A 24,289-nucleotide genomic window follows, 5' to 3' on the forward strand; every position below is an offset into this window, starting at 1 on the left:
CGACAATGTCCTCATTTGAGGTCAGAGTTTCTCCACTTCTGCTGAGCACAGCTTGAGCGAAGCTCCTCCAACCCCTCCTGAGCTGCCGGATGGTTCTCCAGAACCTCTTTGAGGCTGACCGAAAGTCATTTTCCATGGCCTCTCCAAACTCCTCCTCTGCTCTGAATTTTGCTTTTGCAACAGCAGCTGCTGCTGCCTTTTTTGACTGCCGGTGCCTGTCTGCTGAGTCAGGAGTCCCAAGAGCCAACCAGTTCACAGGTACACAGCTGTGCCCGGCTGCTTCCACAACGGAGGTTTTGAACAGGGTCCATTCAGACTCCATGTCCCTGACGTCCTCCAGGACATGGGAGAAGTTCTTCGGGAGGTGGGAGTTAAAATCAATCCGGACAGAGTCCTCCGACAGTCGTTCCCAGCACACCCTCACTATACACTTGGGTCTATCGGGTCTGTTCATCAGTTTTCCCTGCCATCTGATCCAGCTCACCACCAGATGGTGATCGGTTGACAGCTCAGCACCTCTCTTCACCCGAGTGTCCAGAACATGTGGCCTCAAGTCAGATGAAATGACTACAAAGTCAATCATTGACCTTCGGCCTAAGGAGCTCTGGTACCAAGTACACTTATGAGCATCCTTGTGCTCAAATATGGTGTTTGTCATGGACAAACCATGGCTAGCACATAAGTCCAATAACATTTCACCATTTGGGTTTAGATCGGGCAAACTGTTCTTCCCAGTCACCCCCCTTCAGATTTCCCAGTCATTGCCAACGTGAATGTTGAAGTCCCCCAGCAGGACTATGGAGTCTGTAGATGGGGCCCTGTCCAGAACCCCACCCACTCCCTCCAAGAAGGTCAAATATTCTGAGCTGCTGTTTGGTGCATAAGCATGCACAACAGTCAGAGTTTTCCTCTTTGCAACCTTAAGTCGTATTGAAGCGACCCTCTCGTCCACCAGGGCAAACTCCAACTGTATGGTATCCCCACAGCCGCCCAGCGCCTTTCACCCTGTGCAACTCCTGAGTAGGAGAGAGACCACACCCTATCGAGGAGTTTGGTTCCAGAGCCAACACTGTGAGTGGAGGTGAGCCCAACTATATCTAATCGGTATCTCTTAACCTCCTGCACCAGTTTCGGCTCCATCCCCCCCCAGTGAGGTTACATTCCACGTGCCACGAGCCAGTTTCTGCCGTGAGGGCCTGCGATGCTACGCGCCACCCTGCCCCCTCCCGCCTCCTGAAAGGCATCGCACCCATTCCCCATGTTGGACCTTGCGGGTGGTGGGTCCACATGGGCCCCCCATGTTGCCCTGTTGGGCTGGGCCCGGCCGGATTACATGGGCTGCCCAGCCACCAGGCGCTCGCCTAGGAACACTATCCCCAAGCTTGGCTCAAGAGGTACGTGCCGGTGACCCTATTCTGGGCAGGGTAAATGTTTTCTTGCTCCCAATTGCCATAGGAGTTTTTTGGATCGTGTTAGTCTGGATCCTCACTCCAGACCTGGTCGCCATGGGAGACCCTACCAGGAGCATACTGCTCCTGACGATATAGCTCTGGAGATCCCTAGATCACGCAAGCCCTTTCGCCACGACAAGGTCCCGATCCAGGAAGGGAAGTTAGAGTTGGGGAAAGTTAAATCCCATACTTACAATTCAACACTTTACATGTCCCTTTGTTATCTAAGTTTTCACATTTCTATAGCTACACATTTCACCTCCACGTTTTATTCACATCTAAGGCAGCTAGAAAGTAAAAATCTCAGTGCAATTTTACCTGTTGTGCCAACTAGTGTAAATTTCACTTTGTAACCTGTATTGGAACTGGAGCTGTCCATGGTGCTGAACAAGCATGCAACAGAAAAGATCCCTCCTGGAGTGTATAACCCTCTCACTCGTTCTGTCAGTCTTCCTGATTGCATGAGATTTTATTTTATTTAATGCAGGTGGTTCTGTAACAAGAGGTGGCAAGAGAACCTTTCAAGTAAGCTTTACCACTGTCGTCACAAAAACACCACATACCATCTGTGAAGTCCGATGGGTACAGGGGAAGTCTGCGGCTCAAGTCCTCATAGATGCCCCGACCGGCTTGGAGGAAATCCCTGCACTGGAAGGAGGCAGAAATTCACCACAGTAGAAAATATAAACAATTTGCTCCGAAAGTGACAACTCAGTTAAAATATAAATACAAGACAGGTATAGCTATTTGGCATTAAAGTCGGCTGAGAAAAGCACTCAATAAAAATAAATGGAATTGAATTGAAAACTGAAAATTACAACCAGTTAGAAAATTAAAATACATTTGTTACATTGTAATGTTTGATTCCTTATCTGCTTGGTGGTAAATTATACAGTCATGCGTCGCTTAATGACATTTTGCTTAACAACTGAGCACATATACGACACTGGTCCCATAACATTATAATGGAGCTGAAAAATTCTTATCGACTAGTGACGTCGTAGCCGTCATGTTAGTCACGTGTTCGTGGTGGTGCTGCTGTAAACAAACCTACTGCGCTGCCAGTCCTATAAAAGTACTGCACATACAATTATGTACAGTACATAATACTTGATAATGATAATAAACACCTATGTTACTGATTTCTATATTTATTATAATGTACTTTTATCGTTGTATTACAGTGAACTCTTTCTACTTATAAAAATAGTTTACTGTAAAACTGTAAGCGGGGGGGCGGTTGGTGCGGCTGCGAAGCAGGTTTGGCCGGGGCCTGTTCTCTGAGGACCCCTGCGACAGACTGGCATCCCGTCCTGGGTGTGTCCTCTCCCGCTCCAGCCTTGCGCCCTGTGTTGCCGGGTTAGGCTCCGGTTCCCCGTGACCCCGCTTGGGACAAGCGGTTTCGGACAGTGTCTGTGCGCGTGTAAAACAGTTTGCTGTGTTCCGCCAGCAGCAGCATCATGAATCTCACGTTTACCGCATTTCTTGACTGCATCAAGGCTATACCATCTAGGTTTGTATAAGTACACTATGATCGAGGCTATACCATGTAGGGTCGTATAAGTACACTCTATGATGTTCACACGACAAAATCGCCTAACAACGCATTTCTCAGAACGTATCCCTGTCATTAAGCGACACATGTCTGTATTTCCAAGTGCATCAAAGGCAAAGCCCTTTGGGACACCACTTCCGCTTTTTGTGTGTCTCTGTGTGTGTGTGTGTGTGTGTGTGTGTGTGTGTGAATTGGAGTTAGGTTGTGTAACGCAGGTACCTTTACGGAAACACACTGGAATGCCTAAACAAGAGCCTTGTTCCTCACTGTTCGGGTGCCTTTGAATGGAGCCACGCCACTTGACCCCCTGTGAAGGCCCTCTAGTAAAGTACTATACACAATGAAGTCATTTACTATTCCAGGACTTTGTGCGGCTGGCTGCCAGAGGCCGATGCCAGTGTTCACCAGTGTTCAATAAACAATGGGTTCGAGAGGAATTACGATCCAGCTGCGTGTCATTTCAGAAGGTTACTGGACAGCGCGGGACACAGGAAAAACTCATCTGGGTTGTTTACATTTCATTTATTCATTTAGTGTACGCTTTTCTCTGAAGTGACGTACAGCTCGAAGTAAACAACAGTGCATTTCACAACAGGCGCAGGGCTTTACATACAGACACGCGATTGTCGAAGTGCAGTAACTTACTGCAATACCGAAGTACAGAGGAGCCGTATATTGAATTGACAGGAAACGCGGAGGTGACGGTGACAGATGGTGTGATGTGAGTTCACGGAGCATTTTGGAGATCAGGTGAGAAGTGGCTCTGAAGAAGATGGCTTTGAGAGCCTTGTTGAATGTTGAGAAGGATTCAGCAGCTCTGAGGAGAGCTATTTTTTTTGCAGAGAATGATGTAAATGCAAGGAGAGATAAGCACCTTCAAGGATCTTCTCTTGGAAGAGCAAGAGACAGGCTGGAGAGACTCACAGTGGTGCTCAGTGAAAGGAGGTGAGGGAGACAGCAGGGGGTGATTGGCCGTGATGAGCGACACCTCACCAGTGACCATGAACTGAAATACACTGATCGAAAAGAGAATAAGGACTCGGTAGCAACGGTTAACTGACTGTCCCGGCCAGGTCATTTGCATAAATTTTCACAGTCGCGCTGTCCGGTGGGCAGGGGCACAATAAATTAATGCAAAATATTAAGAAATCTCGCACGCAGAAGACGAGCGCCATCATAAAACTGAAACCACGTGACGTCGCTAGCTGTGCTTTTGTCTCTTGCTAGTAATACCAGGCTATTTGGGCAATTTCATATTAATTGCCAGAACGCTTCCTTTCGCGTGATGCCCTGATTGCCTTACTTTGATTTCAAGGGTAAACCTGGACATTTACTTCTTTGGATTTAAATTTCTGTTTTAGTCTTTCTGACACATTCCGAAATTGGACAGGTGGAAAAATCTGATGGGAAAGGTGAAATGTGAAATGTACTTGTTCTGTGGACAAGCAAACAGAAAAAATAATTTCAGTCCTGAGACGGTAGTGCAGAAATTCATGGAACGATTATTATGACTTTATATTATGACGGAATGGTTATTTATGACAGATTACACTGCTGTGTCCAAGCTGGAGCGCGACACCGGTCCTTCTGTCCTGTCCACAACCAAGTCAGCGTACGGCACAAAGACAGGACTACGCTCAATTCTGTCTAATTTGAAGGTGTAAAAACTGTAAACCTACCGTTTTAAAAGCTGAAATGAAATTTTGTTGAACCCTTAGAAACACTTCAAAGGGTTTCTGGAATTACCTCAATTCCTTTCGAAGTGACGGTAAGATGTACACCAGCAACACATCAAAATTACTACATTTACTCAATTAGCTGACGCTTTCTTAGAAACCACCTTACAGTTCTTAGCTGCTGACACAGATTTACCCGTTTATACGGCTGGTGTTTGAACCCGGACCCTTTGCACGGAAGGTGGCAGCTCTAACCACTAGGCCTCCTTCTATCCCAGTTACTCACTTCAAATTACACTAAGTAGACTGCAGAATGGGGGTGGGGTGGGGGGCAGCTAGTGTAAATCAATGTGTTTTATGTGACAGTTGACTGTGACCCCCTCCCAAGGGTTCATTTTCTCCAGTTTGATTCCATCTTTTCCATTTATTTATTTATATGACACTTTTCCCCAAAGTGAACTGCAGTGTTATGGTACTTACACTGATTTAACCTTTTATACAGCAGGATCATTATTACTCTCTCAGTGCAGGTAAGTACCTTGCTCAAGGGTACCACAGCAAGAGGTGGGATTTAAACTTGGGTCCTTCAAGCAGAAGGTGGCAGTTCTAACCACTACGCCCCTTGCTGCCCCTAAACATAAATTAATGTAAAACAGTTCCCTTTTTCATTGTTAGTGCTCAGAAAACACAGTGGATGGAAACAGCAGGAGGCACTGAGAACATGACGACACGATGAGGGTGTTCTGTCGTCTCCCGTGGCACCACCTGTCACGCTACGTGGTCAACCTGTCCATCGTCCTTCTCCCTTTGTCCCTTCGTCCCTTCGTCCCTTCGTCCCTTTGCCAGCCATACCTTGAGGGGCTTGTTGCTGTGGGGATCCGTCTTCTCCTCCTCCACCGCCGCTGGCTTCTGACTGCTCGCCGTGAGCTGGTGCCTCTGGTAGACGAGCTCCTCCTTGAACTCCTCCTGGGTCTTGGTCTCCAGCAGCTTCTGCCTGAAGGAGATGTCCGAGAACATGGTGGCGAAGGTGCGGCCCAGCTCCATGGCGGTCTTGGTGCTTTTCTGTACCCCAGGGGTGGGGGAGCGAGAGGGCGAGAGGGCGAGAGGGAGACCAGACAACATTCATCTTCCCATGATAACACCATCGTGCAGCACAAACATTTACGCTTTTGTTGCGATCATCTTCTCATGCCCAGGCGCACTGGGGAAAGAAACAAACAACGTTCTGCATAGGGGGGAAATACCTCGTGTTTACACGCAACGGAGGATTAATGTCCGACAGAGTTCCATTTATGGTGATGATTACGTGGTTCGGGCGGCTGAGCCCTGAGCGGGACAAGGGCAGCGATCGCCCGTAACTGCGACGTCGCGTAAACAAACAAGGAATCTAACATAACTGCGCGGACGGCCGTCCAGGGTTCAGGCCCCTTGCGGCCAGAGAGAGGAGGCGCTGTGGCGAGGCGGGGGGGGGGGGGGGGGGGTTTACCATCTTGTGCGGAGCCAGGACGAGGATGACGTATCGGACTTCGCAGCAGTTCTCGCCCCAGTTCTGGGGTCTTTCCAGGCGGGAGATGCAGACGTGTCTCCTCTGGAGGCTCTTCACACTGCACCTGGGGACGGGGCAGAGACATTGGAGCTCAGGCTCATGCGCTGATGCACTAACCCCTTATCCCTAACCCTAACCCTAAAGCTAACCACTAAACCCTAACCCCCAATGCCTCACTCTACCCCCTAACCCTAACCCCTATGCTTCAATAAACGTAACCACTAACGCCTAACCCTTAACCCCTTATGCCTCATTCTAACCCCTAACCCTTACTGCTAAGCGCAAACCCACGAGTCGAAGCCAACGACGGAACGTGCGGAGCACATCTCGGAGCACTCACAGGATACAGAGCCAGGACTGCTGGTACTGGACGCCGGTCGCCGTGGCCGTCACTCCCTGGATGGTTTCGGACAGCAGGTGCACTGCAGGGAAGCACGGTCGGCGTAAGAGAGCCGCTCGCAACGGAGCGCCTTCACCTGCTCTCCGAGGGGAAGCGCAGAGATGGTGCCCCAGAGCCCGCGCGGCTCAAATGGACAACGCCGTTATTACCGCCGTCTTTTCCGCTGCAATTACCTGCTTCCACGCGCTCTGCTTCGACGGCGGGCTTTCGGTTTTCAGAGACAGACATTTCCCTGTTTATTTCTGTCTTTTTAACACCATTTCTTCAACGTCTGCCTGTTTCGGAGGGAAAATCACCTGTATTTGTTGCGCAGATTAAATTTACGTGCTTTGCTTTTATAAAAGCTGAAACACATGGTATCCAGAGCAGTGCTGACGTTCCGGACTTGAGTTAGATTTCCCCCCATTTTTAAGAAAAGGCAGAAACTGCAGTATGTTTACAAAAAAAAAAAAAAAAACGTAAAACCTTTTGTGGCTGAATAATGGATTTTTTTTCTTCACTTCAATGTATGGTAACTCCAGTTTTACCAGAATTCCTTCAGGAACGGATCCCGCGGAACGGATCGCGCTCGCATGGGAGGGAAGTCCGTACATCTTTATAACTGCGCCAACTAGGTGAACTAGCGCAGCTGACGGTGGTGGTGTTTATCTTCACAGCTCATCCTCTTGAGACCTTGAGGCTCTTGAGGGGAGGTTGCCATGAGCAACACCTGGGATATCAGTGCGGAGCCAGCTGTGATCAACAGCTATCTGGGAACCAGCCTTGGAGGCATTATAAAAAATTCATTTACTGTTGATAATACTCTAAAATGTACTGCTCGGACCTACTGAACCAACTTCCTGTATGTTTTAATTGCACAATTACCTTGATATTAATAGATAGGTTCTATGTGATGAGCAAGTGCACTTATCCCCCAGGAACCAGTCCTAATTTGTTCTTGAAAACAGAGCGAAAAATGAAAGAATGGAAGACGAAATCACTTATCCCTTTATTTCTTCAGGGGAAAAAAATTACTGTCGGTTCCAAGTCTATCCAGAGTTAACCCAAAATCAACCTAAATGATGCCTAATACCGTAAGCAAAAAAAGGTGAAACGTGGTCAAACTGATTAATAACAACTTTATATGAAATTGATAATGATAACTGATTTAATAAAGTCATTATTTCAGAAAACTACAGCACTAGCTTGAGGAAAACTAAGACCATATGTAACATTTAAATAAATTAATAATTTAAAAATGGAAACACAACTCGCAAATATGTGAGTACGGAGAGCGGGAACCCGGCTGAGAGCGTGGGTACACGGTTCCCACAATGCAGTGCGTCTCACGGTCTCTCTCACACAGCTGCTTGGTGCTATTTTCAAACGCAATCTCAGTTTATTGCACCAGATCAGATGTCACACACCAGATAAATGAAAAGCTGGATAGATTAATGATAAGTAATATTAATAACGGGAGACCAAATAAGTGAAAGCGAGATCCCGAGAGACAAACTAGGAGGGATGAGCGTATTTGTTAACGTTCTTCTGACCGCAGTGAGACGCAACGTGTCCCCGGCAGTCGTGTTGCAGAGTCAGACTCACCATTGACCTCCTGGGCACCAGCATCGGTGAAGAGCATGCTCATGACCTCCTCGAAGTTACAGCCCGGCTCCGTGGCACTGCTGTCCTGGGCCACGTGATGCAGCATGCGCCTGAGCACCTCGTCCAGCGAGGCAGCTGTCTCATCCAGCAGGATACTGGCCTGGGCTAAAAAGCTGTCCAGGTCTCGGTGAGCTCTCACCTCCTCCTCAAAGTTCATCAGCTTCAGATACTGGGGAGCAGAGGGACACATAAAAAGCCCAGAAAAGTAAAACATGGCTTCAGAGAACAATCTAGAGAGTGTGAAGACCTAGAGAGGACCTCATCCCAGCTCATGCCAAACACTCACATACAGAAATTCATCCTAAAAACACCCAAAAAGTTATGGATAAGCACAGCAACCAACCAACCAATCAATGTCAACAACTGCTTTTCCCAAGTGGGTGGCAAATGTGTAAATCTATCACTTCCTTTCATGCATTTTTTTTTTTGACAGTTGTTTGAAAAACTCAGCTCTACATCTTCACAAATTATTGTTTGTCACCCTGCAAAGTTTTTGTCTTACATGTCTTGTCGAGTAAATACTTATTCTCAGGCTTGCTGTTGGAGGTCAGGTAAAAACAATGAACTACAATCTCTTGATAAAATAATATGTCAGCGCAAAGGAAACGGCTCAAGGTAAACGAGGTCCTACTTTTCTCGACGTGTTCAACAGCACGCATCCGGAATCAGGATCTGCGGAGGAAAGGAGGGAGCGGGTGAGATGGGGGAAATCGTCCCCCACGGAATCCCAGGGAACCATGGAATCCAGGGTGCAGGAAGAGCGCAGACGACAGAGCGAGGTGGGACAGGACGGAGAGCCTGCCTGCGGGGAACAATGCGTTGGTAGGACCTTGGGAGCCCTGAGCTTTGCATCCTAGAACCCAAAGATTGGTTCAACAGCCACACCCTTGTTTGCTTGGTTACGTGTGCTTTCATCTCCATCAGGAAACATCGCAGACCTTGGGAGGCTACATTCATAGCCAGTGAAGCTATTTTCAGGCAAGCGAAGGAACCTGCATCTATGGTCTGCCGACTCCGGAAACCAGGTGTGGCTCTCAGAATTAAAGACATGACTAGTGAGCAAACTATAGAAGCTTTCAGTGTTAAAACAGCTATATGTGCAGTGCTGCTTGAAAGTACGTGATCCTATACGTCCCTTACTTTTACCACAAAATGGGTATTTAATGAGAATCAGTGTTTCTCATGTGACGTAATAGGTGTGTAATGACCAATTCCACGTGTTGCTTAGAGGAAATCATGCGTAGTAGAAACATTCAAGTAGTGCAGGTGTGAAAATACGTGACGCCCAAGTGGTACTGGTAAAACCAAGTATGTCAGTAGAGGCAGGAGTGTAAATCACAGTCATTCATTTTATGTCTATTTTCAGGTTAAAGATTTAGATTTTATAAGTTCATGTAATGTTTTACACAAGAATAATGACCACCCCAACCCATCTCCTTCAGAGCCACTTCCCTCCTGATCTCCGAACTGCTCCGTAAACCCTCATCAGGCCATCTGTCATCATCACCTCTGCGTTTCCCATCGCTTCTACCTGCAGCCGCTCGGTACTGTGAGCCGAAAAAACGGTGCCGTCGGACAAACCGGCCGTACCTCGACAAACACGCGTCTGTTTCTACGGCTCTTCGTCTGTTGATGTAACGCACCTCTTGTTTACTCCGAGATGTACGTCGCTTTGGAGGAAATTGTCTGCTACACGAACAAACAGAAATACACAGGAGCTGCAGCAGAACTTTGGGCTCTTGGATAAGAAGCTTATCAAAGGACCTGCGACAGGCAGGCTGGAGCACATTGTTCTACTGCTGGGTAATAACAGCTGTCACACGGACACTGCGCTACGTGGAAGGACCTGCATTCTTCTCCGTGAAGAACTGGTAAGTCGAAAGCATAGAGATGCAGGTCTGGGCTCCAGTCGCGACTTCATCAGACAAACCCGACGGATTAAAAATAGAGCAACAATTGCAATTGTTTTGGAGTTCAAAACAGGGAGGAATTTGGCAGGTCGCAATGGAGAGAAGTGCTGAAGTGGCTGGCAGACTTGCTTTCATTCTCACCGGGCAGCAGAGCCTCCAGAGTGAGGGGAACCGCCTGTTTGTTCTGCGACGGCGTTTCTTGGAATACAATACCTCATCCTGTAACCACAGCGGCGAATCCAGGAAACTCCACCCTGCTGACCTGGCCCAGGAGCGCTGGGATGTGCAGAGCCGCAGAGGGCGAAGGCGCGGGTGAGACCTGGACCCCCGTGTGACGGTTCGACCGACTGGAACGCTGCTGCCGAGTTGCGGACCGAAGAGATTAAATGGCTCAATGCAGACTTAATGATGTTAAGATTCCAAAGAATGTGCACAGAAAATCTGGGGAAAATGAAATCAGGTTTAAGGAGGTTTTCCTACACTGTAGGGGACCCGTGTTTTTAAAACTGCTCTTATCAGCCACAGCCCGTGTCGAAAGTATTCACTCCCCTCCTCCTCAGAGGGGAGTGAATACTTTTGAAAACTGAATTTGACAATATTTCATTTGCTTTTATAATAGTTAAGTGATTATGGTCTGGATTACGGTGGTGCAGCGGATAGTGCTGCGGCCTCACAGCACCTCGGCTCTTTGGGCATTGCTTCAAATATGGCCAATTCTGTGTGGAGTTTGAATTTTCTTCTTATCTCTGTGAGTTTTCCCTGGGTGCTCTGGTTGCCTCCCACAGTCCAAGGACATATGTTTCACATGGACTGGTGACCAAACTGCCGACAGTGTGAGAATGAGTGTGTGTGGCTACCCTGTGATGGGTTGGCGTCCCGTCCCAATTGTACTCTAATTTACCCTTTGCCTCTGGGATTGGACACACAAGAATGACCCAGACTTGACCAAGCAGCTAATGAAAGTGAGCAAGTATAAAAGTGATTATGGCCCCTAAAAATGTTAATTTTGTTTTGCTAATCCATCAAAAAAAATCTGATTTAAATTAATTGTGGACCTAAATTTTAAAACAAAATTGTGGTAGCAGTCAAAATGGGGGGTGAATACTTGCTGCACCCAACTGTACTGATGCCTGTTGCTCGGTCTGTTCTTACACTACATTCCATAGTTATATCTTGTTCATGCTACTCAATTACTTGAGTGGTCAGGAGCTCAACAAAGCAGCAGGAAAAGTAACAGAGGAGAGTTTTTTTTCGTTACATCGAAACGTTAAGGTGCTCCTTGATAGGAAGTACAGTAGTCTCCCCTTATCTGCAGGGGATATGGTCCAAGACCCCCAGCAGGTGCCTGAAACCGCGGATAGTATAGTATATATATACTATGTTTTTTCCTATACAGAAGAAAAAGAAAGAAAACTAAGGACCAAAGCCCAGGTCCTCATAAGCATAGATTTTTTCAGTAAAGTTTTATTAAAATACAAAAAGGGTTACTTGAACGCAAGCACTGCGATACCGCGACAGTCGATTTGATAATCTAAGGCTACTAAGTGACTAACGGTCGGGTAGCATATACAGATGCTCCCCAACTTACGATTTTTCGACTTTACGATGGTGAGCTGACGATAGATGTTCAGTAGAAACCGTACTTCGAATTTTGAATTTAGATTTTTTTTTCCCCGGAAAAGCAACATGCGGTACGATACTCTCTCGTGATGCCGGGCAGCGATAGCAATCTGCATCTCTCAGTCTGCCACGCAGAGGTGCGTATTCGGTGTATCAGATGCATTTTTCACTTACGATATTTTCGACTTACGACGGGTTTCGCGGAACGTAACCGCGTCGTAAGCCGGAGACCACCTGTACAGCGTGGATACGCTGGACAAAGGGATGATCCACGGCCGGGCGGGACGGCGCAAGATTTCATCACGCTACTCAGAACGCCGTGCAATTTGAAATTCATGAGTTGTTTATGTCTGGAATTTTCCATTGAATCACTTCGCACGCGTTTCACGGAGGGTGACTGAAACCGCGGAAAGCGACCCCTCGGATAAGGGGGGACCACTGTATTACCATGTTCAAAGCACGGGCAGGTTTCAACAGGAAAAAACCATTTTGACCAACTTATACTGTGTGAGCACAGCTACCGTTTCACAAGACGTTTTCACGGAAACGCATTTCGAGGACAGCCGGTGTGAATAATCGCTAAAACGGCAGCGCGCTGAAAATGAACACAGCGAAAGGCAACGGTCGCACACTTTTAATAAGCAGCAGGAAGGCTTTCCTTCAAATATACATGTGAGGCCTGGTGCAGTTAATTTGTGCTCTTCCTTCTGCGCGGCAATACGAGCGCCTGCTGGTGTGACTCCGGGGAGGCAGGAGATCCATCTCATTACTGTCACACCTCAAAGAGATGGTGACACACAAGTGAGATCATGAGGGGCTGCAGCTCGACTGTTTATGCTTTTCAATATTTCAACACGGGGCGTGAAACCCTCATTACCTTCTCAACGATTTTTGATGTCTGCTTCCTTTTATCGACGTACGGACCGGCTGGAGGGTAAATGGCGGGAACCAAGCTGGTCGGGACGAAGGGGAAACACCTTCCGGCGGATCATACGGCTACATTTACATGGACAGGTGCAGTGATTCCGGAAGGCGACACCTTTCCAGTCGTGTCGACCAAATGCATGACGGCGTTACGGGCCAGTGAGCAAAGATCGCGGTTCACCGATATTGAATTCCCACCCGATACCGAAGTCTCACCAGGAATCCGTCTTTGACGCCGAGTTTTTGGAGACTCGACGTCAACCGTTTTCGTTATGACACAACGAGTTGGTGTAACGGGCAGCGCTAACTGGCGGACAGCAGGTATCGTATTGGTTAGAGCTACTGTCTTTGTATCCAAAGGTCATGGGTTCGATCCCCACCGGTGGCTTAGTACCCTTGAGTAAAGCACTTACCCTAAATTGCCCAGCTGTATAAAAGGGTAAATAACTGTAACCATAACACGGTAGGGTGCTTTGGAGAAAAGCATCAGCTAAATGAACAACTGTAAAATGTGCTCAACACACTACATAAACATGTGTAACAGGCTCCCATATAATGAAAAATAGCTACAATGGCATATGAAAATAACATTCATACTATGGGCTTATGATTTAATAAAACGGGATTTTTTTTCCCCATTGTAGTCCGGAAATTTTTACACCAACAGCAGGTATTTTGTTCACCATCTACTGCATGTTTCAACCTGCAAATATGTGTTCGCCGTGCTTCTTCCGGAACAAAACCCACCACTGTCCGTACTTCCGGTCACACTGACAGCGTCGACCCATCGCAACATCGATAAACGTAATATAATATCACAGCCGAAACAACACATTCACAAAACTTTCAGAAAGCTGAACTGGAAGAAAAAACGGAAATATTAACTCACTTATTTCCATCATATAAACAGCTTTGGTAACATCAACAGTCTTACACTATGGTAACAATATGGTAAACAAGTGCTCCTCTTTCACTTTACCAGTCAGAGTCTGAAGGTGACAAAAATTATTCAGTCTTCGGTACAATTCATGGTACAAGATTTAATAATCTGCATAAGTGAAACCACTCAGTAATGTCTGTTACAAATACAATATTATAAAATATGTTGGTGTTATCATTGCCACACATTGAAAAAATTGTTTACTTTGATTAATTTCTCATTTCCGGTGACATTTTTCGTCCAGGAACCGATTGTGTTTATTTCCGTAAGAAATAACGTAAAGGGACTCCCAGTAAAGGGAATTTTGACGAATGGGGTGATTCCGCAGAAAAAAATTTACCCCATTATGTACATGACAACCGATGGCGCAGAGTTGCCACCTTTACACCTGAAGGTTGCGGGTTCAAATCTCACCCACAGCTATACTACCCTTAAGCGAGGCATTTTACCCTTAATTGCTCCAGTAAAATTACCTAGCTCTATAGATGGTTTATTAGTTATAGGTAGCTTAACACTGTAAGTCGCTCAGGAGAAGGGTGTCAAATAAATGTAAGCGACGAGCGGATATTGTTCCATCCATGTAGCGGAACAATCACTGCACGTGTGTACTGGAAACCAGACCCGTTGGGAACGTGTTCGGTGTCCAGCGCGCAGCCGCTCCGGGGCCCAGCTGTTGGCGTCGCTCCCCTTTGACCTGCCGAGCTCCTGTCTGCTCCCGTTAGTCGTTCGCCGTCCACGCGCGGCGCCTTTTATAGGTGCCGTCAGGTGTCGATCCCCGTGACGGGCGGCACTCCAACCAATCAGCTGTCACCGAGGACAGGGCACCGTTCACGATGCACCTGGGGCCCCCGACCCGCTCCGACCCGCACGGATACCGGGCATAATTATGGCTGCAAACGCACCAGCTGGTCAGACCCATCGCCGCGGTCTCCTGGATGCACCTGTCATTCTACTAAGTCCGTTACCCTTCATTATGTGTCGCAGGAGATGCTGAGATGTTGCTGCTGGAGGACTGGAGCTCGTATTGAAATTGAATTCCGTATTAAATTAAAGTTTCAGGTACACACATTTTTTTTTAATTATTTATCGGCATTTATTATGCATAAATTGCGTTATGTATTTTGCTGTTGTCTTCTTGTATGTTCAACTTAACCTCAATCAGCCCAACAAAAATGAAGTTGTATAAATGGCAAAGAACTGTCAATCATTTATGATAATTATGCTCTTGACATATGTGCATAACATCTAATTTCACATAAGGAGGATTTTTACATCAATGATCTTATCTTGCAGAGAAAGTCCGAGCGGCTTTTCCACACGGGTTCTCAAAGGACCTGGACGCACCTGCGCCTGGACACCTTCTGCCAGACCACCTGTCCAGGTGAATTCAGCACATTTACATTTATTCATGAAGCAGATGCTTTCCTCCAAAGCGATGTACAGGTCAGAGCAAAAAAAAAAAGTTCATTTTTCCCAACAGATGAAGAGTTACGGCTTCAGACGCCTGATTCTCCAAGGGCTTGAGACCCTTCTTTGCTGCTGAAAGGGATTCAGCAGCTCCGAGGTACAGAGGCAGCTCATTCTGCCACACGGGAACCGGAAGCATAACACACCGTGAAGCGAGCAACGTGTGTAACACAGCCGGTTGTTTCCGTGTTGGAAGATGGGTGAATTGCGTGGGCGCACGCACACACACACGCACACACACACACACACACACACAGAGTCACTGACCTTGGTTCCCACTCTGGATCTGATTGTAGAGGTGAATGTCGTCCCCACAGACCACGGGAGACTCCGGTCCTTCTTCTTTCCCCTCGCAGCCGTCCTCCGGCTCCTCCTGCTGAAGCTCTGCGGGTCAGAAGGCAGTTCAGCGCTTTTCTCTGCTGCTTCTTGCACTCATCTAATGTTGGCGTCTCGCTCCCTTTCTCCCTTTCTCTGCTGCTTTAATAAAGGCAGCTCAGCCTCTCTTTTCACCGCTTACAGCACCAGGGGGCGTAATGGTTAGAGCGGCTGCCTTGCATTTGAAAGCCCCGGGTTCGAGTCCCGCCTGCCGCCGCAGTCCCTTCGATCAAGGTACCTTCCTGAAGCGATACGGTAAAAGTTACCCAGCTGTATCCGTGGTTGCGAAATGAATACTACGCTCAATATTAATAGACACATTTTTTTCCACGAAGGCTGTTTGTTAATTAATTTAACAGCCTTTTTCTACTAATGTGAAAGAGGAGATTTACGATGGGTTTCCAGTCCACGTCTCACCCATTTATTACTACGATGCGGCTGTCTGAGTCACAGCAAGAGAGTAAAAGTGACGCGTCGTACATACAAACACCGGTATGCATTTTGCAATTAATGTTTCCGGACAATTGAACAATTTTTGCCGAATTCATGAGCGCAGGCACTCTTCGCGGGCCTATTCTTCAGGAAAATGACAGGTTCTTCCCATTCTTCACCAGAGCTGAGCACTAAAAGGCCCCTTTCGCACCTAGTGCTCGCAAGCAATCGGCGTTCCCCGAAAGCTCTTATTTTGTCTCCGGCGCCGTTATTAGTTTCAGACCGGCAGCTGCACCGCACTTGTTGATGTCCCTGCGAAGCCGCTATTTTGACGTAACTTTTCCCTGTTGTTTCTTCTCCCCGGTCCGAAGCTGTATCTCGGTGCCAGATATCTGCTTTTCAGGGTCAGCGTCCCGCTTCGGCGAACAACAGGCGACGCGGAGGTTACGTGTGGATGAGCGCAGGTATTAACGACGCCACATCTGCGGCGGCGCCGGCGCCTCCGTCCGCACCTCTCGGCATCGAGGATTTACGCCAAAACGTGCCCAAAGACCCAGTCGTCTTCCCCAAAATATTTTAAATTGATTATTCGCACCGATGAAAACCGCTCTCTGCACAGACCGTAAGTTAACGGCCGAGAAAAATTGTACTCTCGGGAAGATTGAGTTGCGTAAATAATAATAATTTACACGCGTTCGTTTATCGGACACTTTTCTCCGAAGCGACGAACGTCTCGTAGAAAACACGACGTGTTCCTTACGTTAGCAGAAAGAGACGCTCGGATACAGACGCGCGATGCTTAGGTGCAGTTAGTTTCTTTCCACCTTACGAATCAATGTTCATCACACGAGTAGGTGGACAAAACTCAGATTCCTGATCACCTTCCAACAAAAAATATATGTTTTTTTTTTTTTTTACAAAGGTACACAAACATAATATAAAAAAAAATTTCAAATTATTTACATTTTAATACTTAAATAATATTATTCACCCCAGAATAAAATAACTCCTTCCCAGGGTGTTTATTGGAGGCCGATATGAATTGAGGAAACAGACAGATACTCAAATATAATTCTCACATATGGGCTTTGTTAACATTTGCTATTTTTTTTTTTTTTTACATGATTACATTTGTAGTATTTTTATCTAAGACGTTTGTGTGTAAACATTCTGAATCGTGACCCGAATCGATATCAACATGCAAACGCAACACCGCATAAGAGCGGAATTAAGCGCTCATGGATCGGGGGCCGCGAGGAGCCGAAAAACACACGGGAGCACTTGACGCGCACGCTTCTCCTCTCCGGCCATCGGCCTCCCGCTGGAGAGCCCACGACGGACACTTTACTTTAAATCCAAATAAAGTAAAATGCACCAGTGAGCTACAGAACGCCAAAGCGCAAATAAGCAACGACGAGGTAAAAACAGGGTATCTGTAACTGACTATCAACGCTGAAATTATTAAATGATGGCGTTGAGTAGCTCCGGAGTAACTCTGTACGTATAATGAAAGAGACGCTGGGTGAAAAGAGCCTTACTTACCCATTTCTTGAAAGAAGTACCCATTCTTGGACATGGCGGAGGGCGGAGCCTCTGAGAAGGAGAGAGAGCAAAGAGAGCAGTGAGGTGCGGATCCCTCAGCTCGGGGGGGTATCGGGACCCTCTGTCTAAGTGAGTCACAGAACGACATAGACCAGCAAACAATGACCAGCGTGATGTCCTCTGAGGGACGGCATCGTTTAGTCCCCCCGACCCAGCCCCCGCCGAAGGCCAACATCCCACTGGCGTTGCCTTCGTCCATCCCAGAGCATTGTGGGTAAATGCAACAGGGACAACCGAGTGTGTCACGTCGGAACCCTTCCTGGGGGGTGATCTGGTATTGGAGGCAACAATGTTTACAGCCCTGAAGTGTAACAGAGCATTAAATGATAAACTTGTAAAAGTTCAGAACGTGGACTTTAATAATAATAATAATAATAATAATAATAATAATAATAAAGGATACATTTTCCAGCTTAACATTTTTTGTCATAAGGCTTCAACCTCTGCTCCACAATTAATCATCTCTCCACAGAGCTCTTAAAAATAATCCCCCAAAACAAAGCAGAAGCAGCGGTGCCTGAGCACTAGGAATAAGGGAGAGGACCGGTAGCCTCGGCGCATTCGTCTCTTTCCCAGACGTGGGCGGAGATAAGCGTTCCGTTATTTGCGGACATCTCACCTCGACATGTGGCGAAACATCCGGACAAAAGAACGTTTAGTCCCATATGCAGAAAAAATGTGGGTATGAATCCCACCCCCGCTGTAGTTTCCTTGATGAAGGTACTTACCCTGAACTGATACAGTAAAAAGTACCCCACTGTACACATGAGCAAATCACTGCGAGTAGCTGAACTTTGCATATTGTTTACAATTATCATATTTTATACGTAATCTAAGGAACTATTGGAAATTCTCCATATATGTGCGAAATGGGATTGCAGAAGAATCTCCGGGTGGCTGTCGGGTCGAATCATCATCGCTCAAAATTTGCTACTAAACTGCGATTGATGCCCCTCATTCTTTGTAGCTATTTGTAATTCAATAAACGAAAAGAGGATGAGCCCGATGTTTATTCATGTAAAAATTCACGTCCATCTGCCAGCCCTTCAGAGCACCTCTCCGAGCCACATTCGCTCCTGACGTTTTGCACAAAAATTCACCGGCTCTTCAGCTTAAACCCAGTTGAGACCAAACAACTGATTCTTTTCCATCTCGTTTTGTTTGTAACCCCAAAGTCGTGACCCTTAAATCACAATGAATAAAACCATAATGCAGACATTCCTTGAGTTGTTGATCCAGCGAAAACTTTTGATTTAGCTACAGTAAATTAAAAAATGCATTAATGGTTTTATTGTTTTACTTTGAGATACATCTAAATGAAAATTAACTTAAAATGAATTTTAAAAGATACATTTCCGACAGTACACCCAGTGCGCGTGAGCGATTATCTCCTGTTCTCTCTAGGTGTGCTCTACCGCCACCTACTGGCTCGGAGGATCGACGCGCCTCATGTCCGAAATAACAGCTTGCAGACGTCCCGAAAGCCGCTCACGGATTTACTGTCTGTTTTAACTACATGTTGAAACAGCACAAGAGGGATTAAGTGGCCTTCTTTCATTAATCATTTTTATTGTCTTCACTTTTTAAAATGTTTTTAAATCTCTTGCAGACTTTTTATTTTTTTTTTAGCCAGTGCGCAAGGAAGCCTGAACTCTTGCACATGGTACTGGGACTGAACTGCTCACTCGCACTCAGACAAACGCACGCACGCACGCACGGGTCTCGAACTCAGCCCTCGGGTGAAGAAAGAGCAGATATTCTCGTATCCTGTTGCAGCACTTCTTTCGTTTCGTACTTTTCCGGCCCGAGCGAACTCGCACCTGTGCCAGCGGACACCCCCCCAACCGCAGGGAGAAAGTTTAAATAGACGGTTCGTAATAAGGCCTCTGGGCGCAGGGGTGGCTCGCGCGCCCCTCCCCCACCTTGCCGCTTTACCACACTTTCTGAGCCTCGGTGTTCTTCGCCTCCAGCTCACCAGGCTGCCAGAATCGCACCGTCCCACAGGGCGTCTCTCTCGACATCCTGTGAACGAGTTTCCTGCTGCTGACTCGGCTCGAGGCGCTGACAGGGTCACGGCCGGGCGCCGAGGTCCGAGCCCCTCTCCGCGACGACAACAAGCGAGCCGGAGCTCTTTTCTTTAACCGTTCTCTCCCTGCGCCGTGCGTGTCCCACACAGAGCAGGTGCTGTCCTCAGGTGGCGCTCCTTCGTCCTGCTCAACGCAGCACCTCCTGTCCTGCACTTCGTGCCCAACGGTCCACTTGGATTATATTACGCACACATGGAATTTGCTGCTGAGTTCCTACCGAGTCTCTTTTGTATTCAGCTTTTTAAGGCAAGAAGTGAGGTAATGAACTAATAATGTAATATAATACAACATTACATAAAAAATACTCCGAAGTATTGAAGTGGTACCTCTGGCTTAATCTGAGGAATTAAAATTGTACGATGTATTTAAGAAATCCCAGAGGAGACCCAGTAAACTGTTGTCGTCATTATTATTATTATTATTATTATGCTTGCTAGAACCACAGCTAATTCCCTGTGTACATCAGCACACTGGTCAATAAAACTCTGATTATTATTTTGTATTAAATTGTTTGTTTGAGCATATTTCATATCACAACTAACTAATTACATACCTTTCCAGGGGAACGAGCACAGTCATCGTATTCATAATTGTATATCAAGTATATAATTGTAATATATTCAGTACTAACCAAAACAGGCTGCCAATTAAACAGAGACATTTTCCGCCTGCAGACCCCATCACTTGTGCACGGCATCGCAGATGTGCGATGGAATTTACCCCATAAACGGTAAAGTGTTTTTTTCTTTTTCACCGGTTCCTACTCCAGCATTTCCGTTTTGTTTCCGCAGCGTTACAAGAAAAAATAAAAGCAACTTACTTTAATAACCCGCTGAACGAAAACGTAACCGACAAAAGGTGAATATTGAGTCACGGGATGCGTCATTTAGTATCCCGTGTTTCAATAAAAAAGGTCGAGGTTGAATAAGTGGTTTCAAGGTCAAAAATACGAGTTCGTATCTCACATTTAAAATGAATCTAAGAACACTTGTCGGGAAAAATATCCATAATATCAGTCATAATGTTGCCTTTCCTTGCTGGCGATGAGTGCGTTTCATCATCGTTACCAGCGATCAAACAGAAACTAAAAGATGGATCGCATCTCGCGGAAAATTTAGATCGTCGCCAGGCCCTCGCGCTTCCGTCCGCCGAGCGTCGTCGCTCGTCGTCGTCGTCACCTCTTCCTTCCTGATCTCCAGATACCAGCCGTTCGAGCGCGAAACGAGAACACGGCTCATTCGACTTCCGCTCTTCTCGGCGCCGAAACCGCAGGCCGCCGCACGCGAGAGAAATATCACCAGCGACGTGTCTGCTGCGCCAGGGGCTCGAGAAGGCGAGACGCGGCGCTCGCAGACGCGCACGTGCAAAACAACATTCGCACGCATTTCCCGGGAACTACACGCTGGCAGAACCAGGGGGTGGACGGGGGGGGTCCTCCTGGAACCGTCTTCTTGCAGAAGAACAGACCGACATGGAACCGTCGACCTTCGCCCGGTCTGCATGTTTCCAGGGGCGCGTGCAACATCTTGGGATATTAACGCACCGATCAAAATGCTGCATTATCATCATTCGACTCACCAAATATATATAATGACGAGTTCCTGTGGCTCGAGGGTCCTCAAACCTTCCTGTCCATGATGACTTTGAGCTCCTTCTCTCCTTCGTTGTACCACTTCCTCCGGAGAGTCCGGCCCCCTTTCGGACTCTTCCGTCTCCACCGCCACGCTGCCGCTCAGAGAACTCTATCCGCACCCCGGTAGAACATCCGCAGCCGTGGCCCGAAGCTAAGGGGACTCGAACCCTTCGGCAGAACCTCGGTGTTACCGGACCACTCCGCCCCGTCGTCCAAGCGCGCTCCGAGCTAGCGATACAACCCCGCAATCCACTTCTCCTCCACCAGCGGTCGCTCGATAATTCCAGGCCCTGCTTACAACGATCCGCCTGCTTCTCGAGGTTGGTCATTTCGAGCGTTGCTCCAGAACGTCCGAAGCGTAGCCGCACCTCAAAACCCTCGAAATCCACTTCGATTTTTCGGACCAGCCAGCGAGCTGAGATGCGCAGCTTGGGAAATCCCTGTAAGGCTGGAATGCGTCGGCCCGATACTGATGGCCTTGAACATCTTGAGACAATTTCAACCTTGCTGGGGGCCTTCGCACACTATCTTAACATTCGGGGAACATATTTAACTTGCTTTTTTGTGTTTGCATTTGTTTTTGGCCCTTTTTTTTTTTTTTTTTTTTTTGTATACGTCTGTTACCGATTTCACTTCGGAGAACGGAACTGATCCGGAGACGGATTTTTCACTTTGACAGATGTCAGGGGAACAGAAACGTTGGGTTCTAACGGACAACTGAATATCGGCGGGAGGGGCTTCAAAACCTGGGCCTCGGGCTCCATCCCTCAAACGCAGGCTTCGCGAAAACTGCCACTTTGGACGAAGCCGACGATACGTCGCTATCGCCGCGCCGAGTCTAATTGCGGATTAACACGGAATTAACCTTCAGCGCCGCGGCTGCGTTTCTCATCCGTTATTAAACGGACGCGTCGGTCCCGAGGGCGCTCGGAACAATGGCGAAACGCATCCATTAGACTGCGCTTGTGTAAAAACCCTTTCATTTGTTCCCATTTCAGGGCAAAAAAACAAACAAAACACACACCATCTTCGACGTTGTTTGGCCGTAGTAAGAAAAGCACGGCTTTTTTCCCCCCCTTTTTTTAAAAACCAGAGGAATTTCAAAGACGGATAATCACAGAATAGCAATGAGGTTTTAAGCATCAATAAACCAAGAACATGCGCCGCATTCCACACGGGGAAGTAAATGATCGAGTGAAAGCAACAGAACTCAAAACAACAAACAAAAACAGAATCCGAGGAGGGAAAAAAAATCATCGTGTAAAAAAAAAAAAAAACAGATCCAACATGTGACGCGTGAAGGTGACCACACTGAGGGATGAAGACACGAGGAAGACGCTCTTGCGCTGAAGAGGCCCCCTAACTTTGTGAATGTTACTTAACCAAATGGTCCTTAGGGTAGCTTTTTATAAACATTTGGACGGGTCATCGTGAAGGTGAACCTGGACGGTCGCGTACGTTCGCATTACATAAACACCTCGCAAAACGGGAAGGTTTAATCTACCTTGCGATGGACTGGTGTCCCATCCAGGATGCATTCCTCCCTGCCTTGTGCCTAAAGTTTCTGCGATAGGCTCCAGTTCACCGCGACCCTGCTCAGGATGGATGGATGGATGGATGGATGGATGGATGGTGGGCAGACAAGTGGATGGATGGACAAGTGGTTGGCGATGCCCTTTGTTGCTCCTTAGGGATATAAGTCCTGCCTGTTTTTTTTTTTTTATTTAATTCGTTGAAAGCCCACATTTCTATGCTAAGTCGATGAACATTTCAGGTGTCAAACGTGAGCGAACTTCTCCCTGTCTGCGTCTCTTTCTTCTCATTTTTATGACGGATGATGAGAAAATGTTCGATCGCACGTACATTACAGCGCAGTTCCCCGTCAAATCGGAGATTTAAATAAGTGTACGAGACCGTAACAATTCTTTAGTAAAAAAACCAAAAAGCACGACGCTACTTTGGCGAAGCACTAAAAAGCAGGAAGAGATTAAATAAGCGCGGCGGTGCCGACGAAGAGCCGCATCCCCCGTGACTCGTCCGTTCCGCTCTAATGCATTCGGTTCCTAAATCTTATCTAACTATTAACCACATATATTAGTCGCATTTAAAAAAAAAATTTAAAAAAAAAACTCTACAGACCATACGATGCAGAAGCCCATTCGCATACAGCGTCACGCCAGGTGTTTCCCGCACACGATGTATTTCAAACCTAACTTATAGCAACCTGTAAAATACCAGAACCTTCTTCACCGCATCTCGCACACAAGAACACCACTTTTATGGAGGGAACAGCTTGGGTTCTTCCGAAACAAGGACCCCTCTTGCTGGAAACCGGCAGCGGCAGCTGATGGCGTAGCGCTTAAAGCTTCTGCCTTCGCATCCGAAGGCTGTCGGCTCCAGCGTCACCTCCCGCTATAAGTAACCTTGAGCGAGGTAATCGCTCCGGTAAAATTACCCGGCCGTGTAGACGGTACACGATTGTCGGCTGCTTTGGAGAAAAGCATCAGCTAAATGAATGAATGCAAAGGTAACCGGTCTGTCGCTTACATAACCTTACATTTTATACTCTAAGTGTGTATATATGTACAAATTTATACAGCTATACTGTACATATGTATCCACGGATATTTATACGTGTGCTTCTCGACCTCACGTCGAAGACCAGCGAGTCTGCTTGCCCTTCGGCTGTCGGAGTGACCGACTCGGGTGCACGGAGAACGCGGGGACCGGGTACGAGACGGAGCTTCGGGTCAGCTGCCGAAGACCTCCGCAGGATGCGGACGTGCGAAGGACGAGGAGGCACGTCGACATGGTTTAAATTAGAAGGGACGACGCGCTGCGGCGCAACTCCGTTTCAGCCCGTGCGGAATAAATAAAAGCACGAGAAGGAGACCGCGCATTTGGAGGATGCATTCGTTGGCAGACGAACCCTGTACCGCCGCTCACCGGTTTACCTCTTTACAGCTCACGCTGCCAGTGAAGTGCAGGAATGAGTGCAGCGTGTCTGCTTCGCAAGTGAAAAGTGAT

General features: G+C 47.3%; 1 protein-coding gene across 5 annotated transcripts in view; it reads right to left on the reverse strand.

Moving 5' to 3' along the window:
* slc4a11 (solute carrier family 4 member 11) overlaps positions 1-24,289 on the reverse strand; it is a 44,870-nt gene that overhangs the window by 12,405 nt on the left and 8,176 nt on the right. For 3 of the 5 annotated variants that reach the window (XM_018730321.2, XM_018730317.2, XM_018730319.2), the window contains exons 2-9: positions 17,483-17,533; positions 15,401-15,517; positions 8,904-8,944; positions 8,213-8,441; positions 6,569-6,650; positions 6,169-6,292; positions 5,535-5,744; positions 2,015-2,099 (exon numbers count right to left, since the gene is read on the reverse strand). In XM_018730321.2, the coding sequence (XP_018585837.1) occupies positions 2,015-2,099; positions 5,535-5,744; positions 6,169-6,292; positions 6,569-6,650; positions 8,213-8,441; positions 8,904-8,944; positions 15,401-15,517; positions 17,483-17,533 (939 nt within the window). Of the gene's footprint in view, positions 1-2,014; positions 2,100-5,534; positions 5,745-6,168; positions 6,293-6,568; positions 6,651-8,212; positions 8,442-8,903; positions 8,945-15,400; positions 15,518-17,482; positions 17,534-20,449; positions 20,856-22,766; positions 23,363-24,289 lie in introns of those variants that run through there. The other 2 variants (XM_018730318.2, XM_018730320.2) reach the window with 2 other exon arrangements.

Source organism: Scleropages formosus, chromosome 1 (genome assembly GCF_900964775.1).
Source record: "Scleropages formosus chromosome 1, fSclFor1.1, whole genome shotgun sequence".
NCBI classification, from domain to species: Eukaryota; Metazoa; Chordata; class Actinopteri; order Osteoglossiformes; family Osteoglossidae; genus Scleropages; species Scleropages formosus.